Genomic DNA, 19,744 nt, shown 5'->3' with positions numbered 1-19,744 from the left:
CTGTTTTATCTCATCATTTGATTTTGATAGCTGGGGAAAATATGGCAATATATAGTGATACTGCAATATCGTGATAATATCGTATCGTGACCCAAGTATCGCGACATGTATCGAATCGCAACACTCATGCCAATACTCACCTCTAGCTTAAAGCATATTACGGAAGGCAGGTACCAGCTGGCACATCACCCAATCAGCTCCAAGTATTGCACTAAATGTCCCGCCTTATTACAGACAGACTGAATGGCAGCCATCAACCCATAATGTACCTCCACTACGTTTTGCAGTGTGGACCAACGTAGTGGGGGTACATTTTCCCATGAGACTGGGTTGCAGCCATCCCAGATTGATAATGTAGAACTCAACCCAGTTCTACACATATCAATCTGGCTACTGTCAGGTTACCTGTAAAATCACCAGAATCTACGTTTCTCTAAATGGTTAAAAACTTCTTAAGTTCATACAGTTATTACATCCACCTCAAACTGGAGTGAGGAAAAGTAATAAAGACTCTTAAAAGCTTTGGAAATATTTAGAAATTTTTGGAAAATGTACAGTTTTGTTATCTCAACAAGCTGAAACCATGTACTGAAATAATTTTCAACAGTCAAGCAAAGGGCTCATGAGCAGTTTACCACATCTAAATAGACTTTGAATCCATTTTTAAAGAAAACTTGCTACCAAATCACTATTTTAGGCAAAGAAAGTAAGTTTCTCCACGTGTCCGCTGAAACACACCGCCTGCCTCTGTAATCCCTGTTTTTGAACAACAGCTTCCCTTTGGGACCAATTACTACTGAAATAACATTTTCCGCAGTGTTTAAATCAGCCAGCTCCTTTTACTGGTTTAAAATTGTTTTCTGGATAATTCCAGTTCTTGCATTTAAGCCTTCTGTTAGATCTTAGTGGAAAGTGAACACTCTGCTTTCCGGGCTTGTCTGTGTTTTGTGTTTCTTTGCACCTCATTGCGGCCAGTTTGACTGATGCGCATCGGTTGGTGTTAACTCATATGAGAAAAGCAGAAATTGACAGAGTTTATGAGCCATTTGTTATGTGGATAACAGAGAGAGAAAGAGAGAGAGAGAGATCGATTGCCAAACCTTATTTCCTCCACACAGTCACAGGATCCACATGCATTGGCCAAGAAAGCACAACAGCTGCACTCCAGACAAAACAGTGGCGACACGTAGCCATCGTTCTAATCCCTCTAAGCAGAGAGTGAATGGTGGATATTGTGTCTATGCATGCAGACATTCCTCTCAGTTTTAAAGTCTGATCTCAACTCGGAATAAAAATTCATTTGTTCACATCTGGGCCTGACTTAAATTTCATCCACCGACATTGCAATTTAGAGAAGCACTCCATCCTGACCACCCAGCGCACTCAGCCTCATCCAACCCCCCTGTCCCACACACTAACACATTTCTACTTATTTTTTTCTACCTTCCCAGCTCCTGTCACTCAAAAAAAGAAAAAAAAAAGTCACAGTTTTATTAAACCAGACCCAACAGGAAGTCTAAGAAATATCTCCAGACAAATCGGCTAGAGCGGCGCTGGGAGGTGGCAGCAGGAGGATGAAGAGACTAGCTCACTGAGGAGAAGTTGGGGGGGTTGAGGGGGGGCAACAGATCTGCTTATCTCCTGCAGGAAAAGCTTGTTGAAATATGTAGCAGGTGAGAACTGGGAGGAAGATACAGAGCGAGGTGCATTCAGGTTCAAGTGTGTCAAAAACTGAGATTGCAAAAAAAACAAACAAAAAAAACACTTAATCTCTGCAGATTTTCAGGCTTTTAATCTTTAAACCAATAATATACATGGGGGGGGGGTGCTCATTGTTTAGTTTATTATTTATTTAATTTATTTATTGTGGTTGTGGGCATGAGGTAATTTTCTTTTTTGTGTCAGTATCAGTTTTTTTAGAGAGCTTGATGCTAAATAAGCTCAATCTTCCCCAAATGATGCTCAATCTGACCAAATGAAACACCTGTTATTAAAATTAGCAGAGTTCACCCGCTATTTATGTTTTCAGGTACTTCTTTCAAAGCATGCCTTTATACTAACAGGTCACAGCACAGATAGAATCTACTTGCACTTTTTGGAAACTTTGTGATCCTAACATGGTTTTTCTGCAGTTCTCCAACTGGAAGCTTTAAAGATTTTTATTTTATTTTATTTTGTACCTCCCGCACCAGCCTCCGCGCTCTGCCTGTAGGTAAGATAAACAATTTAGCTGGTACAATAAGTTCTTATGTTGTTACTGTAAAGGAATGGAAAGACTCAAATGTTAGAAATGTATATCGTCCCACTGCTTAAATATTATCACTCTGTGAGGTGCAACAACTGACACAAAGAGCAGCCATGAATCATCTGATGCTATTTAACAACCACCAAGTGAGCCTGCAAATAATTTCTCGGTGTCCTGAGAGGGAAATGGGGGGAGTGAGCCACTTAAACATCCTGTCAGGCGTAAAAGTCAAAACATTTTGGAGTTGCAGAAGCAAAGCCCGCAGATGTTCAGCGTAGAAAAGGTAATTATTTACTTTGAGTTTAGTCATTGTGGGCCTCGGACCACCGACGAAGTGACAGTCCGGCGTCGCCTCCTGGTTTTCCTCTGCAGGCTGCAGATCATCAGGGTGCTTCTGTTGTGACACCCTGGGGGGACTGGATGAGGGAACCTGGACCTGAGACAGAAGGAGTCCACAATCCTTGGCACCTCGAAGGACCCCGGGTACTTCCTGAACACGGCTGTACCAGCGCAGCAGACGGGGGAGGTGATGTAGAGTGTCTGCTGCATGGGCCTGGATGGAACACTATTAAAAAAGAAAAAAAGGAGAGATATTGATTGAATGAATCGACTGATCCGTCGTGTCTATTGAGGCGAGAGGTCCGGTTCCACTAGAAGTCACTCATCACACCTCTGTACAAACAAACAAACTCAGAGGGGGGGAGGCCAAAGACACAAACCGAGAGAGACATGATAACAGAGGCTGCAGTTGACTGTGTGTGACAGACAGATGACACAGGGGACACAGGACGAGTAAGAAGGAGCCGGCGGGGACAGCGTGCTTTGTGGGCAGAGACGGTCGTTAAAAGGAGACACGCTCCGCTGAGTGTGAAACTGGAAACCAGTGGAGCACAGCTGACTTCTAAAAGCCTCGAGGTGAGGACTTCAGCTGGTTCCCACACCAGACGGACAGTTGGAGACAGCTGAGGTGTCAAAACACAAAGGTTTGGACTAAGTTTTCTGCCTGACAGCAACATTATTAATTAAAATGTCCCGTCTGGCACTGCCAAACAATGAGCAGGAAATTCTGAATGTCTGAGAAGTTAGAATTTTATACTTTTGTAAAAATGACAAATAGCAGTAAGGAAAAAAGTTTAAACAACAGCAGGAAATCCTGCAACTGATAAAAATGACTATGTTAGGTTGATCTGACAGAGCAAAGTGATGCATCATTTTGAATTGAAAATGGGTGCAACTTTACTAGGCAAATACAAATCTAAAAAGTGTGGCCTGAATTTGCACCCTAAACAACACATAGTGCAACCAACAGCCTCCACAGGATTCTATATTAACATAGATGTTTAGATGGTGACAGAGATCTAAACTGAATTATTTATTTCATCCCTACATCTAAAAACATTATGCTCAGCAAAAACCCATCAGACTAAACATACAGTTCTACTGCAAAATAAAGCAGCAAGAGCCTCATGTTGTGAGAAATGTTTTTTTTTACCCAAAGAAAAGAGTAAAACCAGTAAAAGTTGATAAATGGAGCTAAATACAGGCCCACCACCAACTGAGGTGGAGCCGTTTTACAAAGAGTGGGCAAAACATTTGGTTTCTAAGGGTTGCTCTATAATGGATTGAATTAGGACGGGTAAATATGTATGAATGAAACACTTTTTAAATCAACAACCGGAAAGAATTTCCTGTCTTTTATATAAAATCCCTTAATCGGCGCTGCAAGCTTTACCAGGAGAAGCGTGTCTTCCAAGTCAATGACTCTATGCAAAGAATTGGTTTGATAGAAATTTAACCAATCTGATTGAATAGTTCTGTAAAGTGCCCAGAGATTAAATCCTATGTGAATTTGAGTTTTATAAATAAACTAGAGGTGGGCCATTATCGGCGTTAACGTGCTGCGTTAACGGCAGAGTCTTGTCAGGCAATATAAAAAACATTGCCGTTAATCTATTCTCAAAGTTGGGTTGGAAGCTAGGTCTATACCACGTAAGCGATGATGATTTTCACCTTAATATTTTAGTGCGGATGTATATCTGCAAGAACAAATCGGTCTTCCAACCTGTGTAGCCGTACTGTGAAATTACCACATTGAACGTGACGTTCTGACATGGATTCAGCTATAAAGCCCCCAGGTTTGCTTCATGGAAAATGTATTTTTAAATAAATGGAAATAAATGGAAAACTCTACAAACTAAAGCACTTTGTGCAATGCATAATTAGTTTACTGCAGGAGTTATTCCAGTCTCAAGTACCACCTAAACCAAAGCATCTCTTAGCCAATGCAGAAGAAGATGGGAAGTTCACTTTAGGTAGGCTATGTTATGGAATTTAAAATTTTATTTTCCTGCGACACCAGGAAAGATTACCAAAACATTACGTTTGTTTCTTGATGATTGCCTGGGTGAATGTAGGTAAAGTGAGACGGTTTTTGAAATTGTAGCGTCTGTGCTATTTATTTTAACTATATCATTTCTAGAGCTATAGTTTCATAAGATATAAACCTGTTCAAAGACTTAACTTTAATTATTATTTAGGTAGCACACAACTATCATGAATGTCTTTGACGGAATTTTAATAAGCCATTTTAATCTAGATTAATTCCAAGATTATAGTGAGATTGATAAAATCTATGCCCACCACTAAAACTAACTGAATTGAACTGAATTAAAGTTTGTGCTCTGGGATTTGCAGAGTTATGGGTCCTTTTGCACGGCACATCCAACACGCCATCTTGGATATCAGAGATTATAGAATAACTTGGGGGGTTTAATAAAAGCGTTTTCAAATGGTTTATATCAAAACATTGAATTGTCATATTCGCACTCGTCGGCTCCTGCTTCATATGGGACCGGGCCAGCAGTCTCAGCAGAACCCTCTTCCAGTTCTGCCGGGGGAAGCCCGAGGCACTCATAGACCAGCCCCCCAGCAAAATGATGGAATTCCCAGGAGGGGTACTATCCAACAAACACCCCCAGGGACACTAAGAAAGACTGTTACTCCGTAATGCTTTTTGAACCCTATGCCAAAAAAACAAAAAAACAGCCATAGACCTACACACTACCCAGAAGCGAAGGGATGCGACCCTCTCGTACCCTGGGCCAGACTCCAACGCGAGACAGCCAATATCGGGGGATGAAAGCAGTTCCACCCCCACCCTCGTTCTCTCCCAGCGGGCCACTTCAGAGTAGCAGAGAGTCAAGCCTCTCTCATGTAGCTGGATTCCAGAGCCCACGCTATGCAATGCCGGTATCCCTCCACCTCCCACAAGCTCAGGCTCTAATATTCCACATCCCCAAAGCCAATCTCAGCCACCGCGGACTGGGTGGCCTCCGCCTCTGACTGCCACCCAATCCTATTTGCAATGGAAGATGATACTGTGACTAAAACATTGCTTATTATTATTTTTGTATTATTATGGCAATATAAATTATGACTAATTCACATTTTCCATATTTTTTTTTATCCATTAATTTTTCCTGATCTAAGGTAACAGGTACTCTTCCTGAGATTTTGGATCTCAGCCAATAAACTGTGACTCAAGCGTGGGCATCAGTTCTGCTGAAACTCTCATCAGATGTGCATAAAAATGCTATATGCATGCAGAATTAGCATGCATGGCATCCTATCTAATATAGAAATGCTCTTATGCCATTGCACTTGTACACATAATGATAATGTGGTTCTTTAGATATATTGTGCAGCACTACTACTAAAATACATAAAGCTTCTCAGAATTCTGTGCATGCTTTGGAAGTAAAATCAACCCCTGTTTCAATTACTTTAAATGCAAACTATGAAGAGGAGATCATTACGGGATAATGAATATTCAGCATTTGTGAGCTTCAGGTCTCGACGTTCTGATTGCGTTTGAAGTTTTGGGGCCAGCATAAGAACCTGCTAAGAGGATCTGTCGAGGAGAGAAATATGCTCTCAGAAGAAATGCTTTCCAGCCTCCTGCATTTGAATAGAATCCCTCCCATACGGCGTTATCACTTTCTTCCAGGTGGGCCAGGACCAACTGTTAAAGCCAAAATGTGGCAGGTCTAAGGCAGTGAGTCACCTTGAGTCAACTTCTTCAACCTGAATGTGTCTGAGAGGAAGCTGCTGACCCTAACCGCAGCGTCAAAAACCAAATGTCCACCGTTCTTCCACTACTCATCACCATAAAGATGTCAGAGAGACTTTAAATGTGGCTCACGTGGCAATATGTGCACGACAACATGAGTTCTGATTGAAAGCAGTGGATGTTTTGTGGCAAATGTAATGGGAAATATTGTGTGTGTCTGTGTAAAAGGGGTGAATGGGAAATGATTTTAAAGCACGATATGTGTGGATTATAACATCAAATAAAAGGTGTTGCTCCAACTAAACCGCCACTAAACAAAGTCTGTTATTACATTAAAGGTAGTTTGTTAATTGCAGTAACAATGGTATGAACTTAGCTTATGATATGTATTCATTAAACTACACTACGCAATTATCTAAATAAAGCCCTTATTAATAAATTAGAATTGCTCACGGCAGTAATAAATCATTTATTTCATCCTGCTGGAAGGCCTTACCAGATAGTGATGAATGCAGGGCAGCAGCACCACATCAGTCAGGGTGAAGTAGAGTCCCTCAGCAAACACATGCTCCAGTTCAGGAAGATCTGTCGTCTTCACTTTCCTGATCTCAGAGTTCTCTCTAGTGGCTCCTGCTGGAACTGAATCCACAGCCAGTTTGGCCAGAGCCGCCCTGAGCTCCAGTCCTTCAGAGACCTGAGACGAGTCCAACTCAGGAGGTTTCTCTTGGCTGTTCTCTTCCATCCGCCTTTGCTCTTGAAGTTTCTGTCTGCGGATTTTGTCGTCATTGTGAACTTTGACGGGCTCAGCAAGTCGTTGCTCCAGGGTGAGGATAGCAGGAGGCAGCTGCTGGGCCTGGTTAGTGGGATTCAGGAGGTGCTCCTCAACTGCAGACGGGATTCCCAGTTCACACAGCCTGGTCCATTTGCTCACCTGAGAGGAAGATCACGTCAACGGTCAATAAAATATTATTCATAGAGTAACTGACACACCAAGAGACTAAAGTGCCTGACTGATTTATAATAGACAAAAATAAATAAATAAAATGAAACATTAGAACTGTAAATATAGTTATTTGTTTATATTACTGTTTGTTGTTTTTCAAGGCTGCACTTTATAAAAATGAAATTGTCTAGAGAGCTGTTCTAAATGAAATTTCTTTTTGTTAACACTTGTGTATAAAAAATGACAAAATAAATCTGTCTCAGTCTAAAGCCATGAAATAAGAAACGAAATACAATATGTACAGTAAAACTACAGTGAGGAAAATAAGTATTTGAACATATTTTGCAAGTTATCCCAATTAGAAATCATGGAGGGGTCTGAAATTTTCACCGTAGGAATATCTTCACTGTGAGAGACGTATTAAAATAAAATCCAGATATTACAATGTATGAGTATGATTTTGAACTAGTATTTGATCACCTGACAAAATCAATGTTACTATTTGCTTACAGTAGCCTTTGTTTGCAATTACAGAGGTTAAATGTTTCCTGTAGTTTTTCACCAGGTTTGCACACACTGCAGGAGGGATTTTGGCCCACTCCTCCACACAGATCTTCTCTAGATCAGTCAGGTTTCTGGGCTGTAGCTGAGAAACACGGAGTTCGAGCTCCCTCCAAAGATTCTCTATTGGGATTAGGTCTGGAGACTGGCTGGGTCACGCCAGAACCTTGATATGCTTCTTCCAGAACCCCTCCTCGGTTATCTTGGCTGTGCGCTTTAGGTCATTCTTATGTTGGAAGACTGAGCCTGTACCCATCTTCAATGCTCTAACTAAGGGAAGAAGGTTATGGTCATTCTGTTCACCACAAATTCAGACCCCTCCATTATTTTTAAGTGGGAGAACTTGCAAATTGGCAGGGTGTTCAAATACTTATTTTACTCACCTTATCACCTTAAAGGAATACGACCAGTTAAAAACAATAAAATCATCCTGATGCTTCATATTTCTTGGACTTACAAGCCACATTTTAAATATTATGATTCTATAAAAGCGGTTTTAAAATTATTTCACAACCTTACATGACTTACAAATATCTTTTTTTTTTTTTTAATCCTACAATTTGATTTCTTGGATTTTTTTTTCCTCATTTCGTCTCTCTTAGTTGAAGTGTACCTATGATGAAAATTACAGACCCCTCTCATTTGTCTAAGTAGGAGAACTTGCACAATCAGTGGCTGACTAAATACTTTTTGGCCCCACTATATATGAAAATAAACATATAATTAAAGCAAAAGCATCTATATGTCGATCCCAGTCTTCCAGAGAGGCTGTCCCTGCATGTTTCAGATGCTCTTCATCTTGTGGGAATCAAATGGCTCAGCAGATTCAGCTTCTTTTAAATGAGGTGTGTTGGTCAACAGATATAAGAGCTGATGAGACTCTTCAACCACAAATGCTACATGACACAATAGATGGACAAAGTATGACACATGCAAAATGTATTTTTGTTGCCTTTTGAACAAAACGCGCACTGAGATGTCTTTAGATGTCAGTGACTTATCTACTTTATCCTGATCAATCTGTGATTTTGTTTTACTGCTCACCTCTGCACATGCCTTCAGGCAGGTTTTCTTGAACCCCAGCAGAGCCTGCACGTCATTCCTGCAGGGGTCAGCCTCGATGGTTCTAGTGATGATGTTCCTGAGGACCACTGCCAGCCCGGCTCTGCAGAGCCGTCCACTCTCATCTACGGAAGCCGGGAGGCGGCAGCTCCTCACCAGCCGAGGCAGATGCTCCGGGGTGAGGAGTTCTGACCCACTGAGAGACCCCGGGAACTGAGCCTTGAGAGACTCGGAGCAGCTTTTGTTGCGGCTGTCGCTGCGCACAAGGAAAACTTTAAAAGACTTGGTCTCGCAGTAAGACAGCAGGAAGAGGACAATGGAGGTGTGCATGGGCAGATGAGGCTCCTCATGGGAGCAAACCTCCAAATAGAGACACGAACGCTGCTGCTCTGCTACAGAGTGTTTCATTTTAAAAAGAGGAAATACTGAGGAGTAACATGAAAGATAATTGGAATTAATAAAATGTCATTTGTGAACCAAAATAGCAGACTGTATTCACATGGCATCCATATTACTTACAAACACTAGAAACACATGGCTGTTTACAGCTGCTTCTTCTTCTTCCTCCTCTGGGCACACCTGAAATGACTCTAGAGGGCCCTCTGCTGGCTGCAGTTTGCATTAAAATGTGACAGGAATCTCAATGTTTGGGTCGTGCAAGAAAAAAAAAACACTTTCTTTTGCACCTAAACATTTTTTGCTCAGATGCAAACTCCAGCTCTCTTACACTAACCACAATCACCAACATTAAATGAAATAAAGCCTGGAATTATTTCACGCTCTGTTTCACGAGTTTTCATATTCAAGACTTTCTTTAAAATAAAATGTATTTTATTTTGACCTTTTTTAAAGGTTTCAAATCGATCGAGTTTTTCCAGAATTGCTTGAGCAACTAAATTTAGTTTTCTCATAAACTAAATCTATAATCATCAAAATTATAATAAGTAAAAGTTCTAAAAATAAAAATACTCCTGAAGTTTTAACATAATCATTTTAATATAACCAATAAGTGAGAACTTCTGGCGGTTGGCAACAAACATTTTGTAGCATTTCCGCCACTTACTGGTATGGAGTGTAGTTCGTGATGGACTATCTACTTAAAAAACATATATATAATTTCTAAGGAAAAAAAGAAAACAAAAAACAACAACAAAAAACTATATACTTATACATAACTTTGTATTCTACCCGTCTATATCAAACACATATTCACCCTCTTTATAATCAAATTCTATGAAATAATTTCATTTTCTTTAAAAATCTAATAATTATCTGTATATTTTTACTTCCCAAATTCTTCCTCAAAATGTCTAATAAATTAATCTTTTCCTGAATAAATTCAAACTCTACTCATATATCTTCTCTGGCTTTCGTATTTATGACATTCCAGTGTAACATGTTCTATTTTTTCATATCACATTTGCCAGTAGTATGCTTTTGAATTTTGAAAAGTGTATAATTAAGCCCTGTTTACCCAAATCTTAACCTTGTTATCACTCTCTCCTCCTTTCTATTTCGTCTTCCATTTCTTCTTTTTCCTACCATCTTCTTTATTTTATAAAACCATCTTCCTGTATTTTTCTTCATCCCACCTTCTTTTTGCCATTTTTCCATCAGTTTTTCTTTAATAATATTCTCCCTCCGGTTTACTTGTCTTTACTGTAAAACTAACAGGATTTTGAATTGCCCTCTTTGTCATTTTATCTGCCCTCTCGTTTCCTTCTACTGCAATATGTGCTGGAACCCACAAATACAGCAATCAAACCCATGTTTTTTTATTCTGAATAACGTATGAAATATTTCTAATAAAATGTCCATCCTGCTATCTGGCTGATTATATTTTAAACTTAATAACGCAGAGGTTGAATCTGAACAAAAAACTATTTTTAATGGTTTTATGTCTTCTATCCATTGTAAAGCTAATAATATTGCCAACATTTCCCCTGTGTATACTGATAATCCATCTGAAGTTGGTTTTCCTATTTTTATATAAAATTCTGGTATTACAAAAGCTATTCCTATTTTCCTTGTTAGTTTTGATGCATCTGTATAAATTTAAATATATTGATAATAATTGTTTAAATGTAACTGTACTAAACTAATATTTACCGTGTACAATGTATCTTGTTTCTTTTCCATTAGTGACACATCTACTATTGCTTCTGGTAGAATCCACGGTGGTATAACTCATATTGGTGTAGTTTGAGTAATTTCTAAATTAGTCATTTTAAATAATTTTATTTTGTTTTCAATTTTCCATCCAAAACTTCTAATTTCTTTCTTTTCTTTTTCCCAACATGGGTTTAAAATTTCCCAAGTTGGATGATCAGAGTTATTACCTTGTAGAATTAACCAATAATTTATTTCTAGTTTTGTTCTTCTTAAATCCAATTTTTTATGGCATTTCTCCCATTTCTACTTGCATTGCTGCTGTTAATGTGGTTTTAAATTCTCCAGTAAATCTTAATGCCTTCCTTCTTTTTTTATAGCGGTTGGCAAGCAACTTATTGATGTGCATTACCGCCACCTACTGGAAGGGAGTGTGGGTCGGGCTGCTATATATAAATTCTCCCACAAAAAAAAAGAAAAAAAAAAAAGGAAAAAAAAAACTTATAATACGTAATTAAGTTAATAAATCTTATATTCTTTCTATCAATTTCTTTTTCTTAAGGTAATTAATAAAATAAGAATAGAGATGTAGAAGTAGAAAGTTTGTCCAAAATATCTTGTATATTTATTTGCAAATTATTTTACTAAGGGAGAACAACTTTTACCATAAACTGTCACATATGGTTCCGACCATGTATACTCCGGACATATTAGACAGTTGCACCAAAACGGTAGTTGCTTGCTGCGGTGGAGGAAACGCCGCTCATCTTCCGTTGTTCTCAAACTGAAAGCGTTCCGATCACATTAAAGAGAAGCACATTAGGGTCAGGTAAGGCTGTTTAAAGACAATTATGCTGAAATCAGAAAGGTTTGTTTGAGCGCCGTTTTAATAATGAAGGTAACTTTAGCTCTCAGGGTTCCTGCGCTCTTTTCAGCGTCACACAACAAATATAAGCTGTAGAAACAAAGACAACTGGCTGAGTTTTGAGAGATCTTTGGCAACGAAAAAGGAGGGGTTAGTAATGCTAGTTTAATAATCTAATATCACGTGGTTTTAATGTGTACATCCAAGTCTTGCTAAAATATATATTTCCTCTCATTATTTTTTATAGAATTGACAGTTTTTCTAATTAAAATGCGACTTTCAGCATTGATGATCAGGTCTATGACCCCTCCCTCCCCCTGTTTTTTTTATTTTGTTTATTTTTATTTTGTTTCTTCTATTATATATAATTTTTTTTATTGATTTCTTGGGTGGCTTTATTTATACTAATTTACAGTAATCATAGTTTAATTAGATCCTTGTTCTCAACTCTTCCAGTTGCACAATATTTTATATATATATTGTTAAGAACTCTTACCCAGTGTGAAAAGGATGTGCACATGGACACACATCTCTACTGTAATGTGCATTGCTTCCTAATAAAAAAAATTATATAGGCTATATATATTTTAGTCTATGTAAAAAGTGTTTAAAAAAAAGAAGTATGCTATGTGTCATTGTTGAGAAGACACGCCCAGGTTCATTTAAAGTTCTAGCTCCACACCATAGACCCACCCCACAATTCAGACTTTTAGTTGCATCATGCTTGTGGCAATGCCTTTCTTTTTGTCTTTCTTTCATAGGGGCCAGATTAAAACATCTGTTGTTCATATTAAAAAATATTTTCTCTTTTTTTGTGGAATTGTGTGGAAGTTTTGTATAGAGGGAAGGAACAATAAATCAGGAAAAATAACAGGAAATCAGTGTTATTAAAAAAAAAAAATAAAAAAACCCAGCGGCACAGTCCTGTTTAAGTTGTAAAACTGGATGCTGAGCACTTTTCATTATTCCCATTTTCACAGCCATGGCTGGACCTGTGAGCTTGGAGCTGGATCCCATCTTTCTGAAAGGACTCAGTTACCTACACTCAAAGAGTAAAGACTCAGCTGAGAAACTCAAAGCTCTGCTTGACGAGTCCCTCGCAAGAGGAAGTGACTCCTCCTACCGCTCGCTGCAGAAAGTAAGAAATACATCAGTGAAGTCCCAGTTTACACTGTGATGTCCTCTCTGCGTTTGCTCAGCATGCACCATGATGACAGCTAATCGCCTGTGCTTTCCTTGTTTAATCCTCAGGAGGTGGAAGTGTCAAAGGTTTCCGTGTCAAAAAGTAAACAAGACTCCAAGTCGTCGGGTTCCTCTGTGGCTATCAGCGGCGGAAGCAGCAAATCCAGCTCTGAGAAGAGTAAGAAAGAGGTGGAGAAGAGGCCATCAGAGAAGGTACAGGAGACATTTTCTATTGTTAGAACAGGAAAGTTTGGCTTTACAGCAAATCTTAGATAACCGTAAAGAAATATGCTGATCCTGTGTAGAGATATTCATTCTTGATCATGTTTAAAAGTCATGAAATCATTTCTGATAATAAACATAAAAGCTATGAATATTATTCTTGCTAATGATGTTATTTAAAGTGGAAAATAAAACAGGGCATTAATTTAGTCAAATCTCTAAACAACTGATCTGGAAAAGCTGTGTTCAATTCAAAAAGTAGCTTCTGAGCCTGCTTGAAGTCCAGCTTAAGGTGGGATTTTCATCCAGCTGCTTTAGTTCCATTTGCAGGAAATTTTAGTTTAAGGTTTTCATTAGTTTCTTCATTGTTCCTTTATTTCCTTGTTTTCTTGTTCTTCGTTTATTTATTATGCTATACGAGTGATTGTGTCTGTTGGTGCTGTGTTGTTGTTTCTAGAAACATGCATTCCTAGAGGTACCAACCAAATGGATTAATAAAGTTAATGTGAATCTTAGCTTAAATAGAAGGTTTGGTTATGGGGTGATAAAGACCTAACTTTGGTGGAGCCACGGTTTTTATAAATGAGAAAACAAAAGTAGCAATGTAGGGTTGGGCAATTAATCAGAAAAATCAATTAAAAAAACTTTAAAAAAAAGTTTAATTAAAAAAAACAACAACTATACTTTATGAAGATTTCTTTTTTTTTCTTCTTTTTTTTAAACATTTCCCTTGTGGGGCATCCATTGCTCAGAGTGACATCAGCTCATCACTTTTTTATAACTGATAAACCAGCTCACTGTCTAATACCAGATGTAAACATTTAGTTTGTTTTATTTTCATTGTTTGTTGTAAAACAGTTATTTATTAGCATTTTCATAGCTTGAATTTTGTTGCCCTTTAAATTAAGCTCACCTCCCAAAGGGGAAGATTGAAAGTGATTTATGTTATTTGACACTTTTATTTTGAAACATAAGGAAGAAAAAAATCAATCCGATTTTGGAGGATTAGATTAAATGATTAAACATAAAGATTGTGTTCCCTAAATGCTCAGCCAGAGTATTTAAGTAGTATGCTATAATATGTTTAATTGTGACGTGTTGAGGAAATAGTAAATTTTTTAGCTTTAGAAAATGTATTAATTTAATAATTGAATAAAGTGCAACAGGCACGTATGTTCCCATTTTGCATGACAAGTGTAGAAGTCCGAATTTGTCTTAATCATAAATACCTGTCTTGTTATTTTCTTTTTGTCTTGAATTGGAAAGCAGGTCAGGGTGGACCTCTCTGAAGTGGATCCCCCAAAAAAGCCTCGTTTGGAGAAACAGGAGAGCCGGTCCTCTCCCATCACTGTTCAGACCAGCAAAGACCTGCTCCCAAACATAAGTGACTATGATGAGACTAATGCTGATGACTTTGCCATGGAGATGGGCCTTGCTTGTGTGGTTTGCAGGTAAACATTCTTCTTAGAAATATTCTCTAACTTATATCAGGATATTTAAAGGACATTATTGCTGTCCAGACAATAATCGCGTTCATCTTGTGTTTTTACTTTTAAAACAGACAAATGACCGTGACCATGGGAAACCAATTGGTGGAGTGCCAGGAGTGTCATAATCTCTACCACCAAGAGTGTCATAGACCACAAGTGACGGATAAAGAGGTTAACGACCCCCGCCTCGTGTGGTACTGCGCCCGCTGTACCAGGCAAATGAAACGCATGGTGAGGGAAAAAAAAACAGCCTTCCATGTTGGGATCCTTTCTGGTGTTCAGAGCGTCTGGTGATGCTTCCATGACTAATTCATATCTATGTTGTTGTTAAGGCCCAGAAACCTCCACAAAAACCGTCCCCCGTCTCTGCGTCATCCGCGCCTGTTGTTAAGGACACTGTGGTGAAGAAGGCGGACCCCAAACTAAAAACGGATACGGCCAGCACCTTCCAGGCTTTCAAGAGAACAGAAGTGAAGGTATGTGGGTCATCCAAAAGCAGTCCTTTTTAAGAGATGCACCAATCCAGGTTTTTTGGATCCAATCCCATTCCGATACCTGAGCTGAGCTAATCAACCGATGTCCTATTTTGATCCCATTCGACTGTTAATTGAATGAAACATTGTTAAAAGAACGGAGACGTTAGCAGCAAAATCGAAAAAAGTAATAGTAATGGATCTCAGATATCCGATATTAAATCATTGATATTCAATCCAGCTAATTAGTAAAATTGGAGCCAATATCTCAATCAGTTATCAGATCAGTGCAGCTCTAGTGAAAACATATCAGAGGCCTCAACATAGGCTGACTTATTGCCTAAAGGTCAGTTTAGAACAAAATTTTGCACTCTGAACAGGAATCAGCACAACATTTTTCTCTCTGTTGTGCTTTGAGGAACCTCATTCAGCCTGTTTCACCCAATGACTTGGATAATTATTCAGTTGAAAGATTTTTATTTATAAACTCGATGTTCCACAGGCCATTAGCAGAGAAAAACCCATCACCATCATACATCCCTCACTGTGTTTAACAATGGGCATGGGGTGCATGTAGATTTATCTCTGAGTCAAATAGCTGAATTACCTCCTTAGCTTATCATCACTGTGATAGGATTCCCTTTCTACCTGAATGAACTTGAATAAATTGAAAATTAACCTCACAGGTTTCTTAATTTCTTTGTAATCCTTCTGTGATGTATAATGGTACATTTGAGCACACAATGCATGTTTTGTTTAGTCGAGATTCTATGATTAAATGAACAGTACAAAATGTATAGAATACATGTTAAAAACTGCAAATATCAAGCTATTTTTGTAAAAAAAAATTTATTATGATTGTTAAAATATTTTTACTACTGTGGTTATAATGGTTTTCTATTTCAGATTAAATATTATATTATGGTATTATTCCTTCTGTTCATTTTTTTTTACTAAATAATCCTAAACAAACATATTTACTATTTGTCAAAGTTTAGTCATTAAGAAAAGAATATAATTGCTAAATGGTAAATGGCCTGTACAATTATTTAAGTCAGGAGACTTGACCAAAGCGCTTTACACTACATTCATTCACCCATTCACACACACACTCACACACTGATGGTGGCAAGCTTCATTGTAGCCACAGCTGCCCTGGGGCTCACTGATAGAAGCGGGGCTGCCGTACACTGGTGCCACCGGGCCCTCTGACCACCATCAGTAGACAATGCAGGTGAAGTGTCTTGCCCAAGGACACAACGACACTGAAAGTCGGAGTCGGAAACCGTCAATCCTTCGATTTCAGGGCAAACTCCTACATCCAACGCCACTGTCGTCCTTATAAGAAAAAGAATGTTAAAGTTATAAATCGAAAAATAACAAAAAGTGGTAATAGAAGTGGTGATGGTAGTTTTGATAGGATTATCTCCTTTTTGTTATTACTCTGATTGGGGCTGAAACTGTTAATCAGATTACTGGTGATTAATCGATTATTGAATTAATCGTCAACTATTTAGTAATCGATTAATTGTTACCTGGAGTATAGAGACTTTAAAACATGCTTTTAGCTAACAGAGCAACCCATTTACAGCTATAAATATATCCGAATGGTAAAAAAAAAATATAAACATTCTGCATTTAAGATAAAAAGAAATGTTTTCGTCTATCAATACACTTCTGACCGACCAAACTTGAATAAGGACAAAAGGTGTTCAAAATTTGAAAAAGTGCTTTCATTTAATAGTGTCAAAAATAGTTAACAAAGGCTCAAAAGCAATACAAAATAACTTAAATAATAAATAACATGGATCTGGGCCCAACTTAAAGGTACACTATGCAACCGGTGTTGATTTTCCAGCGAGGCTCCCCCCAGAGGGCGAAAGTAAAAGTGCACNGGGTGCGGGTCGGTGCTCCTGCAATTGCAAGTGCGGTATTTCCCCCACAGACCACCAGGGCGGCCGAGAATACCTTTGTTCAACCTGAAATGACTCATTTAATCATCCAAAACGTTATGGAACACATTAATTAACTGAAAAATGTTGCATAGTGTTTAACTTAACATAAGTTTAACTGAGGTCAACTGAGGGACCAACCTGCCAAACAAAGAACTAAAGGTCTCCCCCGTCAGTCTTTCAAAAAATGCTCCAGGTTTCCTCCTCCAGCTGGTTTGTTTCAGCAGCACCTCAAACAAAAGAGGTGTTTGCACCCATTCAGACAGACATTAACTAAAGTGTGCACCCATTAGAAAATACCTGTCTAAAAGAAATAACCAACTTAAACATAAACTGTAATATAATACAAAGCAAGAAAGAAAATACTGACACGATGTGGTGGTGGGAGGATCATCCACCACAACACTCTATCCAGAACTTCTCAATTAGAAAAGTTTTAGTTGGTTTAGCCGGTTTAATTTAATAAAAAAATCTTTAAAGAATATTTGGCTATCCAATTCTTAATCAATTAATCAAAAAAATAATTAACAGGTTAATCTATTTGCAAAACAGTCGTTAGTTGCAGCCCTGACTTTGATATTAATTTCCAAAACATCAATAGATAATGTCTTGTTATACAGATGCAATCATTTCCCATGTTTATCCCTAATCGTTTTTCCTGTTGCTCCCTATTTTTTCCTGCAGACTCCGGCCACATTAGCCAACCCTACCAGCAGCAGCTCCTCCTCCCCAGGCAGCGGTCTCACAGGCTGGGCCGCCTTTGGTGCCAAAACAAGCCCGTCTGTTCCTGCTACCTCCAAACTGGCCTCTTCAGGTACAAGCGGTAGCAGCAAGACTGTGACGGCTTCTTCTGGCCAGAAACCGGTGGGTTTGTCAGGACTAGCAGGAGCCAAATCAGGACTTGGGGGAGCGAAGGTTACTGGGAGCAGCAATGGAAACGGCTCCAGCCAAGCAGCTCTGAAAACTCCTCCGCCTCTAACTCTGGGAAAGCAGGCACTGAACCGCTCATCCAGCAATGAGAGCCAAGGGAAAGGCTCCGCTTCATCCGGAGCCAGCTCACCGAGCAGCTCCCAGGCGCCGACTGGGGGGAACGGGGGGAATAACGGAGGAGGGAACGGGAACAATGGGAACGGCTCAAAGGGCGCGCCGACCTCTCAGGAGTCCCAGCTTAACGCCATGAAACGCTTGCAGATCTTTAAGAAGAAAGCAGCTCAGAAGAAACTGAAGAAATGAGTCAAGGTTTAGAGAAACGCATACAGAGGGATATATGAGGTAGCAGAGAGTAAAGGTGATGCTGCAGCTTTGTGTTTGCACTTCAAGAGCTTCTGCATAAGGAGAAACCACCATCCAGCTACATACTTGAACTTTACCTTAAAGCAGCTGGATATGACACGTGCCTCCTCTCTCCTAGCAAAGCTAACCAATGAGTAAAGTGTCACTTTTTAACAACCCGGTAAATAAATCAACTCTTCTCTCAAACTGACTCCATCCGTCTCTTTGTTCAGGGTTTTTACTTCCTTCTTCCTGTTTCTAGGCTCTTAAGATCTTTAAATCCTTCCTCATTATGTTCTCTCCTCCTTTGTTATGTCTCTCCTCTCTTACTCCATTACGGTCTACCTTCATGTTGTCCTTTTGGTCATTTTAAATGCTTTCTTTTCCGTATATAGATTTCTTTTCTGGCTTTCCTCCTTTATACCCTCCCTTTCCATTTAACTTGTCTTTCATCTGTTGCCTTTTCTTTCTTCAACCTTCTGACCTTCAACCTTTTTTCTTCCTTTATTTGTACTCTTAAGTTGTGGCTGTTCATGTTTTTAAATGCATTATTTAATCCCTTTCCCTCTTTTGTTTTGCCCTTCCTTCTAACCTCTTTCCTACATTTGGCTCCCTTATTGCTTTTCCCTTAATTATTTCATTTCATTCTCATATTTCCTTTCTTCATTATTTAGTTGCTTCCTTCCTCCTGTGCTTTATCATTTCTTTTTTTCCTTGCATCTTAGACCTTTCCTTCCTTCCTTTAATCTAATTCCTTCATTGCATCCTGCCGCTTATCTTTATGTGGTTCTATCTCAAATTTTTGTTACATTTCCTTCTTTAACTTATAGCTTTATTTCCTTCCTCACTTCCTCTTGTGCTTTCTCTTTGCATTTTTTTATATCTTCCATATTCAAAGACTGTCCCCTGTTAGTACACTGCAAAAAAATTAATCTAAATAAGCTATTTTTTCTTAAAATAAGTGCATTTCCTCTTGAATTAAGGGGGTAAGTGGGACACTTTGCCAATTGAACAGGACAATTTACATTTAAAATAAGAAAAATTTTAAATGTAAATTTCAAGACCATATAATTATCTTATTTTAAGAGTTAAAAAATACTCATTCCATTTGCAAATCATTTTATTTACTTACTCAAAGTAAGGGTAAATACACTTAATCTAAGATTTATTTTTTTTTACTTATTTGTAGATAGTTTTTGCAGTGTACATGCGCTAAAATAATTGAAAATATTCCTATTTTAGAATAAAGATTGGAAAAATTGGAGTCTGGAAGTCTGAAATTTATTTTTATTTATTAAA

At 38.5% G+C, this 19,744-nt stretch overlaps 2 protein-coding genes across 4 annotated transcripts in view; one reads left to right on the top strand and one right to left on the bottom strand.

Annotated features, from left to right (window-relative positions):
* The window catches only part of LOC107095854 (glutathione S-transferase C-terminal domain-containing protein-like), an 18,350-nt gene extending 8,958 nt beyond the window's left edge, over positions 1 to 9,392 (bottom strand). Inside the window, exons 1-3 of the mRNA XM_015392210.1 lie at positions 8,863 to 9,392; positions 6,811 to 7,245; positions 2,541 to 2,810 (exon numbers count right to left, since the gene is read on the bottom strand). Of these exons, the coding sequence (XP_015247696.1) occupies positions 2,541 to 2,810; positions 6,811 to 7,245; positions 8,863 to 9,288 (1,131 nt within the window). The 5' untranslated portion in view covers positions 9,289 to 9,392. The remainder of the gene's footprint in view (positions 1 to 2,540; positions 2,811 to 6,810; positions 7,246 to 8,862) is intronic.
* Positions 9,393 to 11,693: 2,301 nt separating this feature from the next.
* Positions 11,694 to 18,683, top strand: ints12 (integrator complex subunit 12). 3 transcript variants are annotated; one of them, XM_015392212.1, is made up of 7 exons: positions 11,694 to 11,818; positions 12,835 to 12,992; positions 13,106 to 13,249; positions 14,525 to 14,709; positions 14,820 to 14,979; positions 15,081 to 15,224; positions 17,858 to 18,681. In XM_015392212.1, the coding sequence occupies exons 2-7, from the start codon at positions 12,837 to 12,839 to the stop codon at positions 18,404 to 18,406; spliced, it is 1,338 nt and encodes a 445-aa protein (XP_015247698.1). In that variant the 5' UTR covers positions 11,694 to 11,818; positions 12,835 to 12,836; the 3' UTR covers positions 18,407 to 18,681. The 3 variants fall into 3 exon arrangements, with proteins under 3 accessions (XP_015247698.1, XP_015247700.1, XP_015247699.1); XM_015392214.1 differs by having other exon boundaries at positions 14,528 to 14,709; positions 17,858 to 18,676; XM_015392213.1 differs by lacking the exon at positions 11,694 to 11,818 and adding an exon at positions 11,898 to 12,004 and having other exon boundaries at positions 17,858 to 18,683.
* Positions 18,684 to 19,744: the final 1,061 nt, after the last annotated feature.

This window comes from Cyprinodon variegatus, unplaced genomic scaffold (assembly GCF_000732505.1).
Source record: "Cyprinodon variegatus isolate N-32 unplaced genomic scaffold, C_variegatus-1.0 Scaffold579, whole genome shotgun sequence".
Taxonomy (NCBI): Eukaryota; Metazoa; Chordata; class Actinopteri; order Cyprinodontiformes; family Cyprinodontidae; genus Cyprinodon; species Cyprinodon variegatus.
Note: the sequence above shows the minus strand (reverse complement) of the source record. Positions and strands in the feature narration are given on the sequence as shown.